Consider the following 13918-nt stretch of genomic DNA (forward strand, 5'->3'; position numbering starts at 1 on the left):
AGANAGAGAGAGAGAGAGAGAGTACCGCCATTTCCAGATCTGTTTTCACAGAAGCTTGCTCTTTCACCAACTTCTCTGCAAAACGAAGAGATCGAACACGAAATCGTTACAGAAATTCAAAATTACCGACGAAATCAACTACAAAACAGAGAAATTCCGATCAATCCGAACCTGCGGTGAGCTTCAAGTTCGCGAAGCTTCCCGACGAGGTCGACTCCAGCGGACGCGACGAGTAGGCGAAGGTCTTCGGAGGTCCTCCGGAGGCCGATTTGGAGAGGGACTTGAACTGATCCAAGCTCCTCATGCTCGGAAACCCTAGCTTCTGCATCTTTCGAGCTCCGATTGAACTCCGATTGATCGCTGCAGAGCAAACCCTAGAAATCTGTTCGTACAGTCGCTCCGGTTCTCTTTCTCTCTCTTTGGTGCTCTGAGAGCGTTTTAGTGAAATGAACTTGGCGCCAAATGAAGAGGTGAGTTATATATAAAGTTTTGCTTCTATCAAAATAAGCTTTCCTTTCTTTAATTTTCTACTACAGCCTTTTCTATTAAAATTTTCATAAACATTTTATTTTAGCTTTGCAGAATTTGGAAAAATAAAAAGAAATCTTACTCATGGAACCAAAATGCCTTCTTACATAACTTATTAGAAATATATGTTATTTACTAACTATTTACAGTGTTACAGTCATTCGACTATTGTCTAAAACAAGTTCTAAATCGAAGTAGAAATGAAGGTAATAATTTCACAAGAAGATGGTTTAATTTTGATTTGACATAGAAACAATACTCATCCTTTTTCTTTAAAAATTAATAATAAAAAATAAAATCATGTCTACGATCTAGTTTTAACTATAAAAATGAGAGTCAAGATAATCTTATTAAAAAAAGAATGACTACGGATGTTATAATTAGACTCATAGTAAGTTTTACGTATAGAGAAACTATAAAGAAAAAAAAGTTAATCATTCTTTATTTTTATTTTTTTTTACACCCCGCTTTCAGATCGATCACGGTATCTCAAGAGTACACTCAACTAGAGGCTCAGAAAGATAAAGCGTACACTCAACTTGGCAACGTCTGACCATCCTTCATCGTATCAAGCAAAAGTCCGATATTTCACCTTTTTCTATTAATTTTCCTATTCTAAAAAATTCACCACTCTGGATTACCTACCGTAAAACTGATACAGTAAAAAACACAGAGCACAAGCGACTTGCTCCAGATAGAGAAGAGGTAAAAAGCAAATAGATAACAGAAACAGAAAACAGAGAGAACGAATTGAATCCTACTATGTATGTGCGGCGATGGAAGCAAAGCTGCCGCCATCTGAACCCTAGTCGACAATCCCATCTCCCCTAAAATGCCACACTCCGAGCTCTCTTGCTCTGACCCCAACAACCCCGGCCTTTTCGTCACCGGCGGTTTGTTCCTGGAGCCCACAATCCCCAAATCGTTACTCAATTCCGTCTCGTTTAGAAAAACCTCAAACGCCGTCGTGTCCGGGTCGGGTTATGGGACCCGGTTGAGATTGGCGGGCGGCGGAAGTGCGTTTTTGTCGGTGAGTTTGAGAAGCGATGGGGTTGTTCGGGTGGCGAAAGAGGAGTGTTTGGTGCAGAACGGCGACGAGGAAGCGGCGGCGGCGGTGGTGGTGGTGGTTGGAGAGGTGAAGAGAGAGAGAGTTGGGGTTAGGAGAGGTAGGGCCATGAACACCACCAAGCATTTGTGGGCTGGTGCCATTGCCGCCATGGTTTCCAGGTCTCTACTTTCATAGAAGTTGTTACTTAGGATTGTATGGTAATTTTGCTTCAAGTTTATCGAAATTCATCGAAATTTGTATTAAGTTTTGTTATGTAATGCACACAATTGCAATTAGGAGAATGCTTTCGAGTTTCGAGAATTTGGTTATAGCGGAGTGTACATGTTGACATTGGTTTGATTTGAGTATATGTAGGTTTGAATTGGGAAGGTTATGTTTGAATTACGATTTCGTGTTAGATAATTTTAGACTGAGGAATTGCTTATTTGTTGCTAGGTTTAGGAATTCGTATGTGGCTATGGCTGATTGAGTGTTGTCGTGTGATATCAGAACGTTTGTCGCGCCGCTAGAGAGACTAAAGCTGGAGTATATAGTTCGGGGTGAACGGAGGCATCTATTTGAGCTTGTTAAGAGCATAGCGGTGTCTCAGGGCGTGAGGGGCTTTTGGAAGGGGAACCTAGTCAATATTCTTCGCACGGCTCCGTTTAAAGCAATCAATTTCTATGCATATGATACTTACAGAAAACAGTTGCTTAGATTTTGGGGGAATAAGGAGACTACTAATTTCGAGAGGTTTGTGGCTGGTGCTGCAGCTGGAATTACTGCTACCATAATGTGCTTACCTCTTGACACGGTATGTGATTGTTTGGATTTCTCTTTTTTGGTCAATTACTAGATGAACTTAGGCTTGTTATTCCTCATAGCAATAGAAATACACGCATCTGTTTGATCCCCAAATGCTAGAATCTGAATAATGGGGTGACACAGATAAAATGATATAGTCTTCCTCTTTTCCCATCTCTACCATGGGCCTGTGGGAAGTAATGTATTCATGTATTAGGAGATGTTGGACTAGGGTATGCCTTTGGCTTGATATACTCTATCTTATATTTAGGTAGATTATATGATCGTTTGAGTACGTTATGCACTAGTAATCTGTTGGTCTTCTCCTCTTTCTGGATGCACTCTCTCAGCCTACATGCTACATAACTGCATACCTATTAGATGCTATTCGATTACGCAGCACTCTTACATAGATAAAATTGTGTATTCAGGCTCAAAAGATAATGGATTGTAGAATTTATTTTTATGTCAAATACCCTGAAGCAAATACATCAGAAATCCAGGGTCCAGTTGCTCTATGGTGCCCTTCCCTGGTGAAGGTTCCCAACAAATCAACATCAGTGATTTGTTTAGCTTTGGAACTTGGAGTATTGCATAAACAAAGAGCTAAACTCATATTATCAACTGACGTTTCTTCTTGCTGCTTTGTTTTTTTTCTTTTTCCTTTTTTCGCCTGTGTTTCAGAGCAAGATTAAAGTATATCTGTCTAATTGAAATTATTGAATAAATACTAAATTTGTACTACCTGTGAGCCATACACTTACTGTTTTCATTGGAATTTTCTGCAGTCTTGACACTACCCATCACTTTGAGAAAGTCCAATAAATGACCCTTAATGAAAGAAAATGAAAATAGTTTATGATATATTGATTTATGCTCACAGATATTAACCCTGAAAACACTTACAGATGCTAATGTAGATGTTGTCTGTTTCAGATTCGAACTAAGCTAGTGGCTCCTGGTGGGGAATCCTTGGGTGGTGTCATTGGTGCTTTCCGCCACATGATCCAGACTGAAGGGTTCTTTTCCCTTTATAAGGGCCTAGTACCATCCATAGCAAGCATGGCACCTTCAGGTGCAGTTTTCTATGGTGTGTATGATATACTAAAGTCAGCTTACTTGCATTCACCGGATGGAAGGAAAAGAATTTTAAAAATGAGCCAGCATGGCGAGCACCTGAACGCTTTTGATCAACTGGAGTTGGGACCGGTTAGGACATTACTCTATGGAGCTATTGCTGGTGCCTGTGCAGAAGCTGCCACTTATCCATTTGAAGTTGTGAGGAGACAGCTTCAATTGCAATCCCAGGCTACTAAAATGAGTGCCTTGGCGACTTGTATTAAGATCGTTGAACGAGGAGGGGTCCCAGCACTCTATGCAGGACTTGTTCCCAGCTTGCTACAGGTGTGTTGTTAAAAGATCCTTGTTTATTGTTTATGCTATTTTATGTTTAGTTAATATGGTTAATTAGGTGATTTTGCACATGTAAACATGGTCATAGGTTCTGTTTATGAATGGGAAAACTGTAGCCATTAGATATAGCTTTTGAAATTTATCGTATTCTATGATTTTGAAATCTTTTTGCCTAGATATTTCGGTTCCTAAGTTGGTGGTTCTGCATACATATCTTTCTCGAGGTATAATTTACGTTGTCATATTCTGACCTTTACTTGTAAACATCACCTTTCCCCTTGTAGCAAGTCATCTCTTCTGATCGGCAGATTTCCTAACTAACTAGTAGTTCAAACTCTAGCCTTCTTCCTTTGGTCATTTTCCAGATGTGTCCAAATAATATTTTGAAGTTTCTGTGGAATGGAATTATGCTCCAAAATTGAGGCTTTCTTTTTTTTTTTTTTTTTTTTTTTTCTGAAGCTTCGCCCTGTCATACTATGAATCAACTTTCCAATTGTCAATTCATACTAAGGATTTGGTGCTTAGTTTAATACTTTAATCACTTTATCCAAATATATCCATAAGGTTCTTGACATTGCAATTATCCCGCTTATGTTACATTTCCTTCCAAACTATAACTTTCACGCATATGTTTATGCTTGTGATCCTTTTTCTTATCTTTGGTGTTTTGCATACTCAGGTACTTCCTTCGGCTTCAATAAGTTATTTTGTCTATGAGTTCATGAAAATTGTTCTCAAGGTAGAATGAAGAATATAGTGGAACATTTGTTCATGAAAATTGTTCTCAAGGTAGAATGAAGAATTAAGTGGAACATTTGGAGGTACATGATTGGAGTTTTACATTGACAGTGACTCCAAGAGGAGCACCGACTATATATTCAGATTAGTAGGACTTTAGTCACACGTTAGCTGTTACCATTAATGTTTTTGAAAGACTGTTGTAATAGGCAAGAAGAAGGAATACCACACATGTCTCTCCACATCTTTATCTTCTCTCTGTTGATGCTCGGCATTTGCAATACAATCCTTTGTTCACTGCCAATTTTGACTTCATTCTCAAGAAACTTTACACTCGGTCAGGAAATAGCAATGCTTGGTGCTAATCTAGACATGTGTGCTATCACATTCTCACACCAGAGTTCAGGTGAGCATGCTTTATTGATGCAATTCCATACATACACATTTTCATCTTGGCCTTGAAGCACATGCCTGAAAACTGGAGTGGTTAGCTATTTGCTTCCCTCATTTACTTGCAGCATCCACTCGATAGTCTTTCTTTTTTTTCTTTCTTCCCTAGATCTGCAGTATTACTTTGCCACTGCATAGTGCTGTTGATTCGCAGAACTAGTTTTTAGCTGTAGAAATTATATGTAGAAAGGCAAGAATGCTGGGAAGGCGCAATAATGTGCATGAGTATACGTAGAAGGCTCATAGTTCTGCAGTATTACGACAATGCGCGTATTACAGCTGAGAAAGCTTGTGTCGTCATAATGGCCAGTTCTGAGAAAGTTAGAAGCATGTCCTTCCTTTGTGCTACTCCATCTGATGCGACATGCTGCTGGAATGTGCTTACGGGATGTTTGTTTTTGTAAACCTCATACGTCAAAGGATGATGTTTGCCCATACTGATGTGCACATGGAGATTGATGTCTGCCCACACTTCTCTTCTGTATTGACTTGACTACAGCATTTGAAATGTCTGGTTAGGCGTGTATTGTTGTATAGCTTCTAATAGTACATGCTGGAAGATAGAAACGTAAAGCTACAAACTAACGCTCAGAATTGAGAATTGGATGTGATAATGGAGACCAGGTTCCACACCATCCAGGTTTGCCATTGTGATTGGTGGTGGTCTACACTAAAGAGCATATGCTGCGGTGGAATGGGACTAGTATCCATCAATCACATTCAAAAGACAACCGTTTGGATAAGATTAGGGTCAAGTGATTCGGGTTTAGATCATTCTTGGAATTGCGAGAAGAAAAATGTAGAATGGCTTGAGAGTTGAGACTATTTTCGTACCTTGCCACATAAATGTGACGGTAGACTCTTTGGTTCGCTGCCTGAGTAAGCGTTACTGTTGCGGCACCACTCTTATGAACTCAAGTTCTAAACTTCTTATCGTTTCTTTAGCAGTACAATTCAGTTATTTAAGAGTGACTGAAAATCATCTTCTCTGAATTGTTTTATCCTTTTTACTTCTATAAAAGGAGGGACACCTTCTACAATACTCCAATCTATTGTAACACTAACTGCACCCGTTTTTTTTTTTTTTTTATTATTATTATTATTTTTTTTTATCTAGATCATACGATTTTTATCAAAATTTTTTAAGTCCGGAGATAAATCCGTGTCCATAGATATTCTTAGAATGTTTTCTCCTCATTGGTCATCAACAATATATTAAGATTTAACTTTAATAATGTTAATGAGATTCAAACCTGGGTATATGAGTTTCACACCTAAACTCTTACTAACTTCACCACATATGTACGTGGACTCGAACGAGACCTAATCTTGAGTTAGTTTATGACGGTAGAGATGTGTCTTGAGTTGATGAATTGATACATTACGCTCTAAACACACGTTAAACAGAAAAAACAAAAATTGTGAAATAAAGTGAAGAAAGGCCAAACAGAAAAAAACCGTTACACACGTGTGCGTCCCTCGATCGCGCTTTTCGATATTCCCAAAAGGCCAAAACTCCAACGCACACTCCTCCATCTTTCCCTCTCTACTCCCCAACGCCGTTCCTCTCAGAATCTCCTTTGAATAAATCCTCTCCCGTCTCCACGCGCCACCACCACCACCATTCCCCCCAAAACCTAATCCACTCCCCACTCGCCCTCCATGTCGCCGGACGGCGACCTCTGCACCTGCTCCGCCGCCCAGAACGGCGATCACGCCGAAGATCCGGTCTGCGCGCATTGCCGGAAATCCGATCCCTCTCCGTCGTCGTTTTGCTACTCCTCTTCACTCAAACACGTCCCGGCGCCGTTGAGCGACTCCGAGAAGCTTCGGCGTGTCGTGACTGCCTCGATTAAGGGATTCTCCATCGGCGCCGGCCTCAAAGGCGGCCTCGCCGTCTTCTCCATTCTCGCTCGGCTGAGAAAGCGAAAGCTCTTAGCCTCTCTCAGGTGAGAAGTTGATCCAACCTAGTGACGTCATAATTGGAGTGATTAATGTGTTGAATATGGAATATTTGAACAATTTAAACTTGTTAATGTGTTTATTGTCGATGATTTGAAGTGTTTAATGTGTGATTGTTCAGGACCGAGGGTGCGATTACGAATAATGAAGCGATTGTTACTGCTTTGAAGGAGACATTGAGATATGGCCTGTTTCTTGGGACTTTTGCAGGCACATTTGTTTCAGTGGATGAGATTATTGCCTCTTTGGGAGGCCACCGTAGGCATGTTCCTTGTTCTTTTATATTCAACTTCTGCGTTATACTCTGTTTGATTGCGATTTGAGATAAATTTTTTGCTCTGGTTTAATTGATTGTGTTCCGGTGTTACTCTAGTTCAGGACAGCCAAGTGGAGGGCTTTGGCAGCGGGGCTTATAGCAGGACCGTCTATGCTTCTTACGGGGCATAACACGCAGCATACTAGCTTGGCTATATACATACTTATGCGTGCTGCTGTGTTGGCCACACGGTGTGGGATTAAAAGCAAACAGTTTGGTCCAATTTGTAAACCTCTCACTTGGAAGCATGGCGACATTTTTCTCATGTGTCTATCGTCTTCGCAAATTCTGTAAGTACACTTTGTGGTAAAAATGTGTATATCTAGTACTAGTAGTGCTGTAGCCATTGCTTTCAATATTTTGGTGTCTGTGAGTTTTTTTTAAGTGTCTTGGTGCATTAATGCACAGGCACTGTTAAGCATTATGTATGTGGGAATAACTTATAGTATCTGGACCTTTGAAGTTTTAATGAATTCATTTTGTTGATACTGAAAGTGGATTACTAAGTTGTGATATTGGATGAAAATTCATTTTTCAGGTCTGCTTACATATTGAAGCAGGACAGTTTGCCTCCATCATATAAATCTTTTCTCAACAAGCATGGGGGAAAGGATGTGTCGATTTTGCAAGGTGTTAAAGAGATTGCTAGTGGCTTACCGATTTCTAATTTGGAAGCAATAGAAAGATACTACAAATCTGTAGGAACAAATATTAAACTAGATCCAGCCATGCAAGTTCCCTGCACGGTATGCATTCTCTAAGCATCAGACTTGCTGGTTCCTACCATATAATCTTGGTGCTTTAAACATTATCCCCACTCCTCATGGTAGTGTTATTTATGCCGGTATGTGTGGTAATTTATGCAGATTGTACATGGAGGCCAGTCATGTAGTGGGCATATTATCTCTTTTCTAATTCAAGCCTATAAGAGAGCAGTACCAGTTTATCTTCCAGTATATCTGATTCCAGCCCTTATAGTTCATCGGCAAGATCTCTTGAAAAGGTGATTCACATGATTTATTTTCTTGATTATTTATTTTCCTACTAGGATGCTTTATGCAAATGTGGTCAAGGGAGCATCTTCTAGTTGAAAATCCCAGGAGATAAATTAATTGAACTCTGAGACATATTGAGATCTTAGAAATGGTGGTTTTAGGTGTCACCACAAGTCAATTTGTTGGACTGTCTTAGCTACCTTTAAGCACCACATGCGTTACTAATTAAGGGGCTTCCTGGTGTTAACATTAATACATGTTACTGATGCTTTTGTTGTAGCATATATTGAATAGTAATGTGAATTTATCAATATTTTTATGCGGCATTGACAAGCAATATGAATGGTTCTTGGACGAACTCCCCCAAATTTTTGTTTTTGTTTCTTCCATGATATTGTGTTACTATAAGCGGATTACTTGGAGTATATCACCATCACCTTTTCTTTGAAATTTCAATATTTTAAGCTCCTAGAGAAATTTGATTCCTTTGTGTGAACTATGTTAGATTGGTTTTTGTCTTTTTTGGTCCTTGATATCGCTGTTTTAATATCCATTTTACTGTATGCAGGCATTACACTATACTACTAAAGGGTCTTCTTGGCACTGCAAGATCAAGCTTGTTTCTTTCCGTATACTGTGCATCTGCCTGGTCAGTGGCTTCTTTATTTTATAACTAACTTTGAGTATGCCATGTATGCTTTGTACGGAACTGCTACTAGAATATTTTTTTTTACATTATTGTGTAGATTAGGTGAAACCAACCCTGTGAACTGCCTTAATATGTCCTGAAAACTCTGGTCTCTTGGTATGACCAACTGATAAGTGTTCTATTTATTTCATCACCTTAGAATTAGAATTGCCACGTCCATGGTTTGTTACCATGTGGTTCGGTGTTTGAACCCCCTTAGGGATATATTGCTATCCTAATTTTTCAACATGAAACAAGATATAGATCTTGCCACTAAATTTGTTTAGTAAACTGATCCTGCATCCTTGTAATTGTTCCTCAGGATGTGGACATGCTTGCTTTTTAGGATTTTCAAGAAATGTAATGTTCCAATGGTGACAATGGGAACGGTATGAACTTTCTCCAACTCTTTAACTTGGTAACAAAAAGAGTTTTATTCTTTCTTCAGGATGTCTGAAATATGGTTGTTGGACAGTTCCCGACCGGCCTGGCCTTGGCTATTGAGAAGAAAAGCAGGCGCATTGAGATATCACTCTACTGTCTCGCTCGAGCGATTGAGAGCTTTTTCACCTGCATGGCTGATACCGGATACTTGCCTCCACAATCAAAAAAATTGAAGAGAGCTGATGTGGTGGTCTTCAGTTTATCGACGGCCATCATAATGCATTGCTATGCAGAGGAGAGGGAAGTGTTCAGATCCAAGTACTTAAATGTTCTCGACTGGGTTTTTGGTGTCCCGCCTCCTCCTTGTGAAACCCCACGCTGCAAAAAGAGTTAGGAAGTAGCAGCCACCGTTTTGCTCGAGAAATCTTAGGTTTTACTTCCTTCAAAATTTAATTTGGAGGAAGTTGTATAATTTTGTACCTATATTTATCCCATTCATCGTTCCTAGTTCTTACTACCATTCGTAAGAGCTTCAGTATGTGCCCTTGATGTGGAATAATCGTTCAAACCATTAATGTTATAGCAAGTGCTTCACTAATCTCAACATTCTTGGTTTCAATTACTGAATGGCAAATCTCGACATTCTTCGTTTCAATTACTGATATTGCAAGTTAACAGTTACTACATAGAAGTCAGGATACACAGACGTTAGGCTGCGGAGTTTAGTCTCTCACTTCAGCCTTGATGTTACTTTGAATTTGATACACCAATACACCATGGCCAAAATGACAACAAAAAGGGAAATAGATCAAACCAAAAGAATAAAGCATTCCAGTTTCCAATTGCCAAAAGCTATAGAACAGTGCCTAATTTTCATCATAGATCAGCAATGGCAGCATAGTGTCTGTGACTCGCTTCAGACCTCATCTTCATGAAGTAGCATATTAGGTATTCCCTTCGAAACTGGAAACCGGCGACCAGTCTCAGGGCAAACAAGAGCACCTTCCTCAAGATGAAGCTCCAAAAGGGCATGATGGAACTTTTGCAGGAATTCCTCAGAATCAAGCTTAGAAGGCTCCACCTCCTCAGGAAGCTCGGCATACCCCATTGTACGAGAAGCAGAGACAAGGGCCTTCCACTCAATCTTAGAAAACATGTTCTTGAGGAAATCAACATTCAAGTCCACCTGCTTCTCCACCACCTTCTCTGCTTCAATACCCAGAGGGAAGCCGTTCGTCACGCCTTTAATCTTGGAAGACAGCATGTTGTGAGTAATCAGCCTCATCTCTCTAGTCCAGACTGGTCAGTAGCCGGCAGTATTTGTTCCCCTTCTCTTCTAGAACCTGATGCCAAAAGTAAGTTTGTAACAATTAGACCTTTGCTACAGAACCAGAGCCAGCAATGCTGTATTCTGCAAGATCTTTGCTGAACGCAAACAGGGGTACCCAATAATCCTAATAAGAAAGAAATTACTGATTGCAGAGCTACTCACATAGTTACATCTATCAAACCATTCATATCTGAACATTATAACAAGTATCAAAAACATATTGCTTTAGGTATAATAAAGCAAAGAGACATCCTTCTATTATCTACAGAAGCTTTCTATGTTCTTTAATGTACAGTACACATGCTTAAATTGATAGATTGCTCCCACAGCTTAAATTAATAGGAGCTCAATTCGATTCTTCTAGAAACATTATTGCCATCATTGGAATTGGGATCCTACCGATTTTTTAAGAAGGAATGAGAAGGTACCTGCGATTCTTGCCGGCCGATGAAGACAGAGAGAGAGAAAGCTTTAACTGCAAATAGGTGTTGTGTGATATAAGGACTGCTCGAGTCAGATGAAGAAGAAAGGGGTTTTAGGGTTTTAATTGCATAGTGCAATTACCAGAATAGACACTGTTAGCCCGTAAAATCACTAAAATGACAAGGGATCTATTTTTCTGGTGCCTAATTATCTTTTAATATTTTTTTTCGGAAAGAATGTCTGTCATACCCTGCGTATCGTCTAGCGGGTCGTCTAGATTGTCCAAGAATTAAAAAAAAATATTTATCAGGTAATCAACTATTTATGAGGATTATTGTCCAAGATTTTCAAATCCAAGTTTTATGAAATTCCATCTTAAAAAAGAAATCAATTGATCACAAAATATATAAAGAGAAATTTTAAATACACACCTCTAATCTCTTAATACATACTCATATTATTTTATGTTTCTATTGAGATTTTATAGGTGAGCTAAATGACCAAAACATATATCTATTATTAAAAAAAATAAAAAATTTACGCTAGAAATATTCTTTTCAATATCTTCTACCCTAAAACCATCGAAATGAACGTCTTCTCTCACCCTAACTCTTCTCCACAATTCATACGCATCATAAAACAAAACTCTTGTCTCACTGTTCATCACCTAAATTTTGACCGAGCTACCATAATCACATGAATTCTTAAGACCTTGTTCAACAATCTTCAACTGAGGTATGTATTCTTCATCTTATTTATAAATTTGGGGGTTGTAGAGTTCGAGCTAGAGGTCTCAAGGCTATGAATTAGTCGTTGCTCATCAGTTAAACGTGAAGGAGAAAGAATGAAATCGTTTTACTTGGTGATGTCGATAGTGAAGGAGAAAGAATGCATCTTGGTGATGACTAAATTGTTAGAAACATATGTTTTATAAAACTAACTGATTCATTTGGGTTGTCTTATTTTATTTATTTTTTATTTTTTATTTTTATCATCTTTAGTTTAATCTTGTAGATCATATTGTTAAGTACTGTATCTTTATCATGACATGTTTTATCGAATAACTAGCTATCTATGTTTAATAGCTATTGTACTTCTACAGTTTTATTAGCTTGTGAATTTTGAAAATTTGTATTAGTGATTTGGAGTTGAGATATAACAATAATCATTTGATTATAAATTGAATGATGATAAACAAAAATTTCTAGCAGAAATTAGACAAAATAATATGTAAAAAGAGGTACCAAATAGTAAATATATATTAATTATATTATATAATGGAATATTTCATAAATTAAGGGCATTTTAGATAATTTGAGATGTGTATTAAGTATAACACTAAAATGAAAAACTTGATAGGTAGTGTATTAAATAAGGGGTGTGTATTTAAAATTTCTCATATATAAAATCAACAACAACAAAAAATGTATCATATATGGAGAAGACAATGTATTGTTCTTCCTATTTCTCCTCCATTTTCATTCGATCTACTGCTCGATTTTTACTGAATGATACATGTAGTAATTCATTCCAGTTACAAACAATGTGGTTGAAAACTTGAAACTATCCAATAATGATCTTCAGAAACCGTCGCTACTAGCTAGTGCATGTATGGTATACTTCATGATTTCTACTACTGTTTGATCTGTCTTCTCATCCCTCTTGTCACCTGATCCAACGGTACGAAGATTCACAATTTGTATACTGCTCACTAGTGTGGTAGCTAGAACTATCACAAATTCATACAATGTATCTTTCTTACACACTGAAGAACTAGAAATTAGGTGCCCCTAAAACCATTGATCTTCACTAACTTGACACAAACCCCCACCAGTTGTACAGAGCAAATCCATAAATTGTGGCATAAGCAGCCAATCGCATAGGATACCTTTTCAATCTGCAAAACGAGAGAAGTTTCTTACAAGTTATTAGAAGACTAAGAACTCGTATGTGCATATCGGATTGAAAAGCAAAGAAGAAATGAACGTTTAGTGGAACTCTTCTATACAATCCATGAAGACACAGTCCCATCGAACGTCGATTTTGTTTCTCAAATACAGACATTAAACTATAACTAGTCTAGCTAGAAGGAAAGTCTATACAATATTTTTGATTACTTCTACCTGATTCATTGAGGCACAGCCGCACAGCTATGTATAAGTAAGCTGAGATGGTGGCCGGGCAACACCATCTATATATGATAGGAAAATGATTCTAGCCCTATATGATATTATTAGTTCTGCTTTAGACATATATATACTTACCTAATGTGGCTAATTACAAATAGTTTCCACTCTCTTGAGTTGGTGCTTAATTTCACTCTATATTGGTCAACATGACCAATTTCAATGGCTCTTAAGTAACAACAAGAAGTAAAGTTTCATCTAAAATTTTAGTGCTTTATGATTTGGGGAATCATAGTTTTTAGGACTAATTTCAGTTTACCCCCATCAACTTTAGGTCGATCATCATGTTAGTCCTTCTTGTTTCAATTTCATCAAAAACACCCCTTAACTCTCAATTTTCATCAGCCGCGCATGTCTAAACCTCCAATCTCTATCTAATTCTTCTGTCAAGTGATGACTTGATATCAAGAAGAAAGTCAAATTCTAAAAGTTACCTTTCGGACCATTTTTCCCCCATATCGATACACATCTTTGTTCCTATCACAACCCCCTAACTTTAGTGATTTTGGTGGGATTGAATGCAATTTGTCTATTTTTCCTTTTTTCTTTCTTCTTGATATCAAGTCATCACTTGACAGAGGAATTAGATGGAGATTAGAGGTTTGGACATGCGCGGCTGATGAAATTGGGAGTTGAGGGTGTTTTTGATGAAA

General features: G+C 38.2%; 5 protein-coding genes across 5 annotated transcripts in view; 2 read left to right on the plus strand and 3 right to left on the minus strand.

Annotated features, from left to right (window-relative positions):
- The window catches only part of LOC101299594 (synaptonemal complex protein 1-like), a 5864-nt gene extending 5536 nt beyond the window's left edge, over nucleotides 1-328 (minus strand). The window contains exons 1-2 of the mRNA XM_004301874.1: nucleotides 172-328; nucleotides 26-75 (exon numbers count right to left, since the gene is read on the minus strand). Coding sequence (XP_004301922.1) covers nucleotides 26-75; nucleotides 172-328 — 207 coding nt within the window. The remainder of the gene's footprint in view (nucleotides 1-25; nucleotides 76-171) is intronic.
- Nucleotides 329-1160: 832 nt separating this feature from the next.
- On the plus strand, nucleotides 1161-4813 carry LOC101309258 (probable mitochondrial adenine nucleotide transporter BTL3-like). Its single transcript, XM_004300592.1, has 4 exons — nucleotides 1161-1755; nucleotides 2087-2390; nucleotides 3317-3784; nucleotides 4473-4813. Exons 1-4 carry the CDS (start codon nucleotides 1361-1363, stop codon nucleotides 4539-4541), a joined length of 1236 nt encoding a protein of 411 aa, XP_004300640.1. The 5' UTR covers nucleotides 1161-1360; the 3' UTR covers nucleotides 4542-4813.
- Nucleotides 4814-6517: 1704 nt separating this feature from the next.
- LOC101309548 lies at nucleotides 6518-9922 on the plus strand. Its single transcript, XM_004300593.1, has 8 exons — nucleotides 6518-6930; nucleotides 7065-7205; nucleotides 7322-7549; nucleotides 7798-8005; nucleotides 8126-8262; nucleotides 8823-8903; nucleotides 9265-9331; nucleotides 9418-9922. Exons 1-8 carry the CDS (start codon nucleotides 6644-6646, stop codon nucleotides 9718-9720), a joined length of 1452 nt encoding a protein of 483 aa, XP_004300641.1. The 5' UTR covers nucleotides 6518-6643; the 3' UTR covers nucleotides 9721-9922.
- Nucleotides 9923-9968: 46 nt separating this feature from the next.
- LOC101309838 (TRM112-like protein At1g78190-like) lies at nucleotides 9969-11171 on the minus strand. Its single transcript, XM_004300594.1, has 2 exons — nucleotides 11085-11171; nucleotides 9969-10669 (listed from the first exon to the last, which is right to left on the minus strand). The coding sequence occupies exon 2, from the start codon at nucleotides 10609-10611 to the stop codon at nucleotides 10243-10245; it is 369 nt and encodes a 122-aa protein (XP_004300642.1). The 5' UTR covers nucleotides 10612-10669; nucleotides 11085-11171; the 3' UTR covers nucleotides 9969-10242.
- Nucleotides 11172-12443: 1272 nt separating this feature from the next.
- Nucleotides 12444-13918, minus strand: part of LOC101310128 — a 2540-nt gene continuing 1065 nt past the window's right edge. Inside the window, exon 2 of the mRNA XM_004300595.1 lies at nucleotides 12444-12976. Within this exon, the coding sequence (XP_004300643.1) occupies nucleotides 12889-12976 (88 nt within the window). The 3' untranslated portion in view covers nucleotides 12444-12888. The remainder of the gene's footprint in view (nucleotides 12977-13918) is intronic.

Source organism: Fragaria vesca, linkage group LG5 (genome assembly GCF_000184155.1).
Source record: "Fragaria vesca subsp. vesca linkage group LG5, FraVesHawaii_1.0, whole genome shotgun sequence".
NCBI classification, from domain to species: Eukaryota; Viridiplantae; Streptophyta; class Magnoliopsida; order Rosales; family Rosaceae; genus Fragaria; species Fragaria vesca.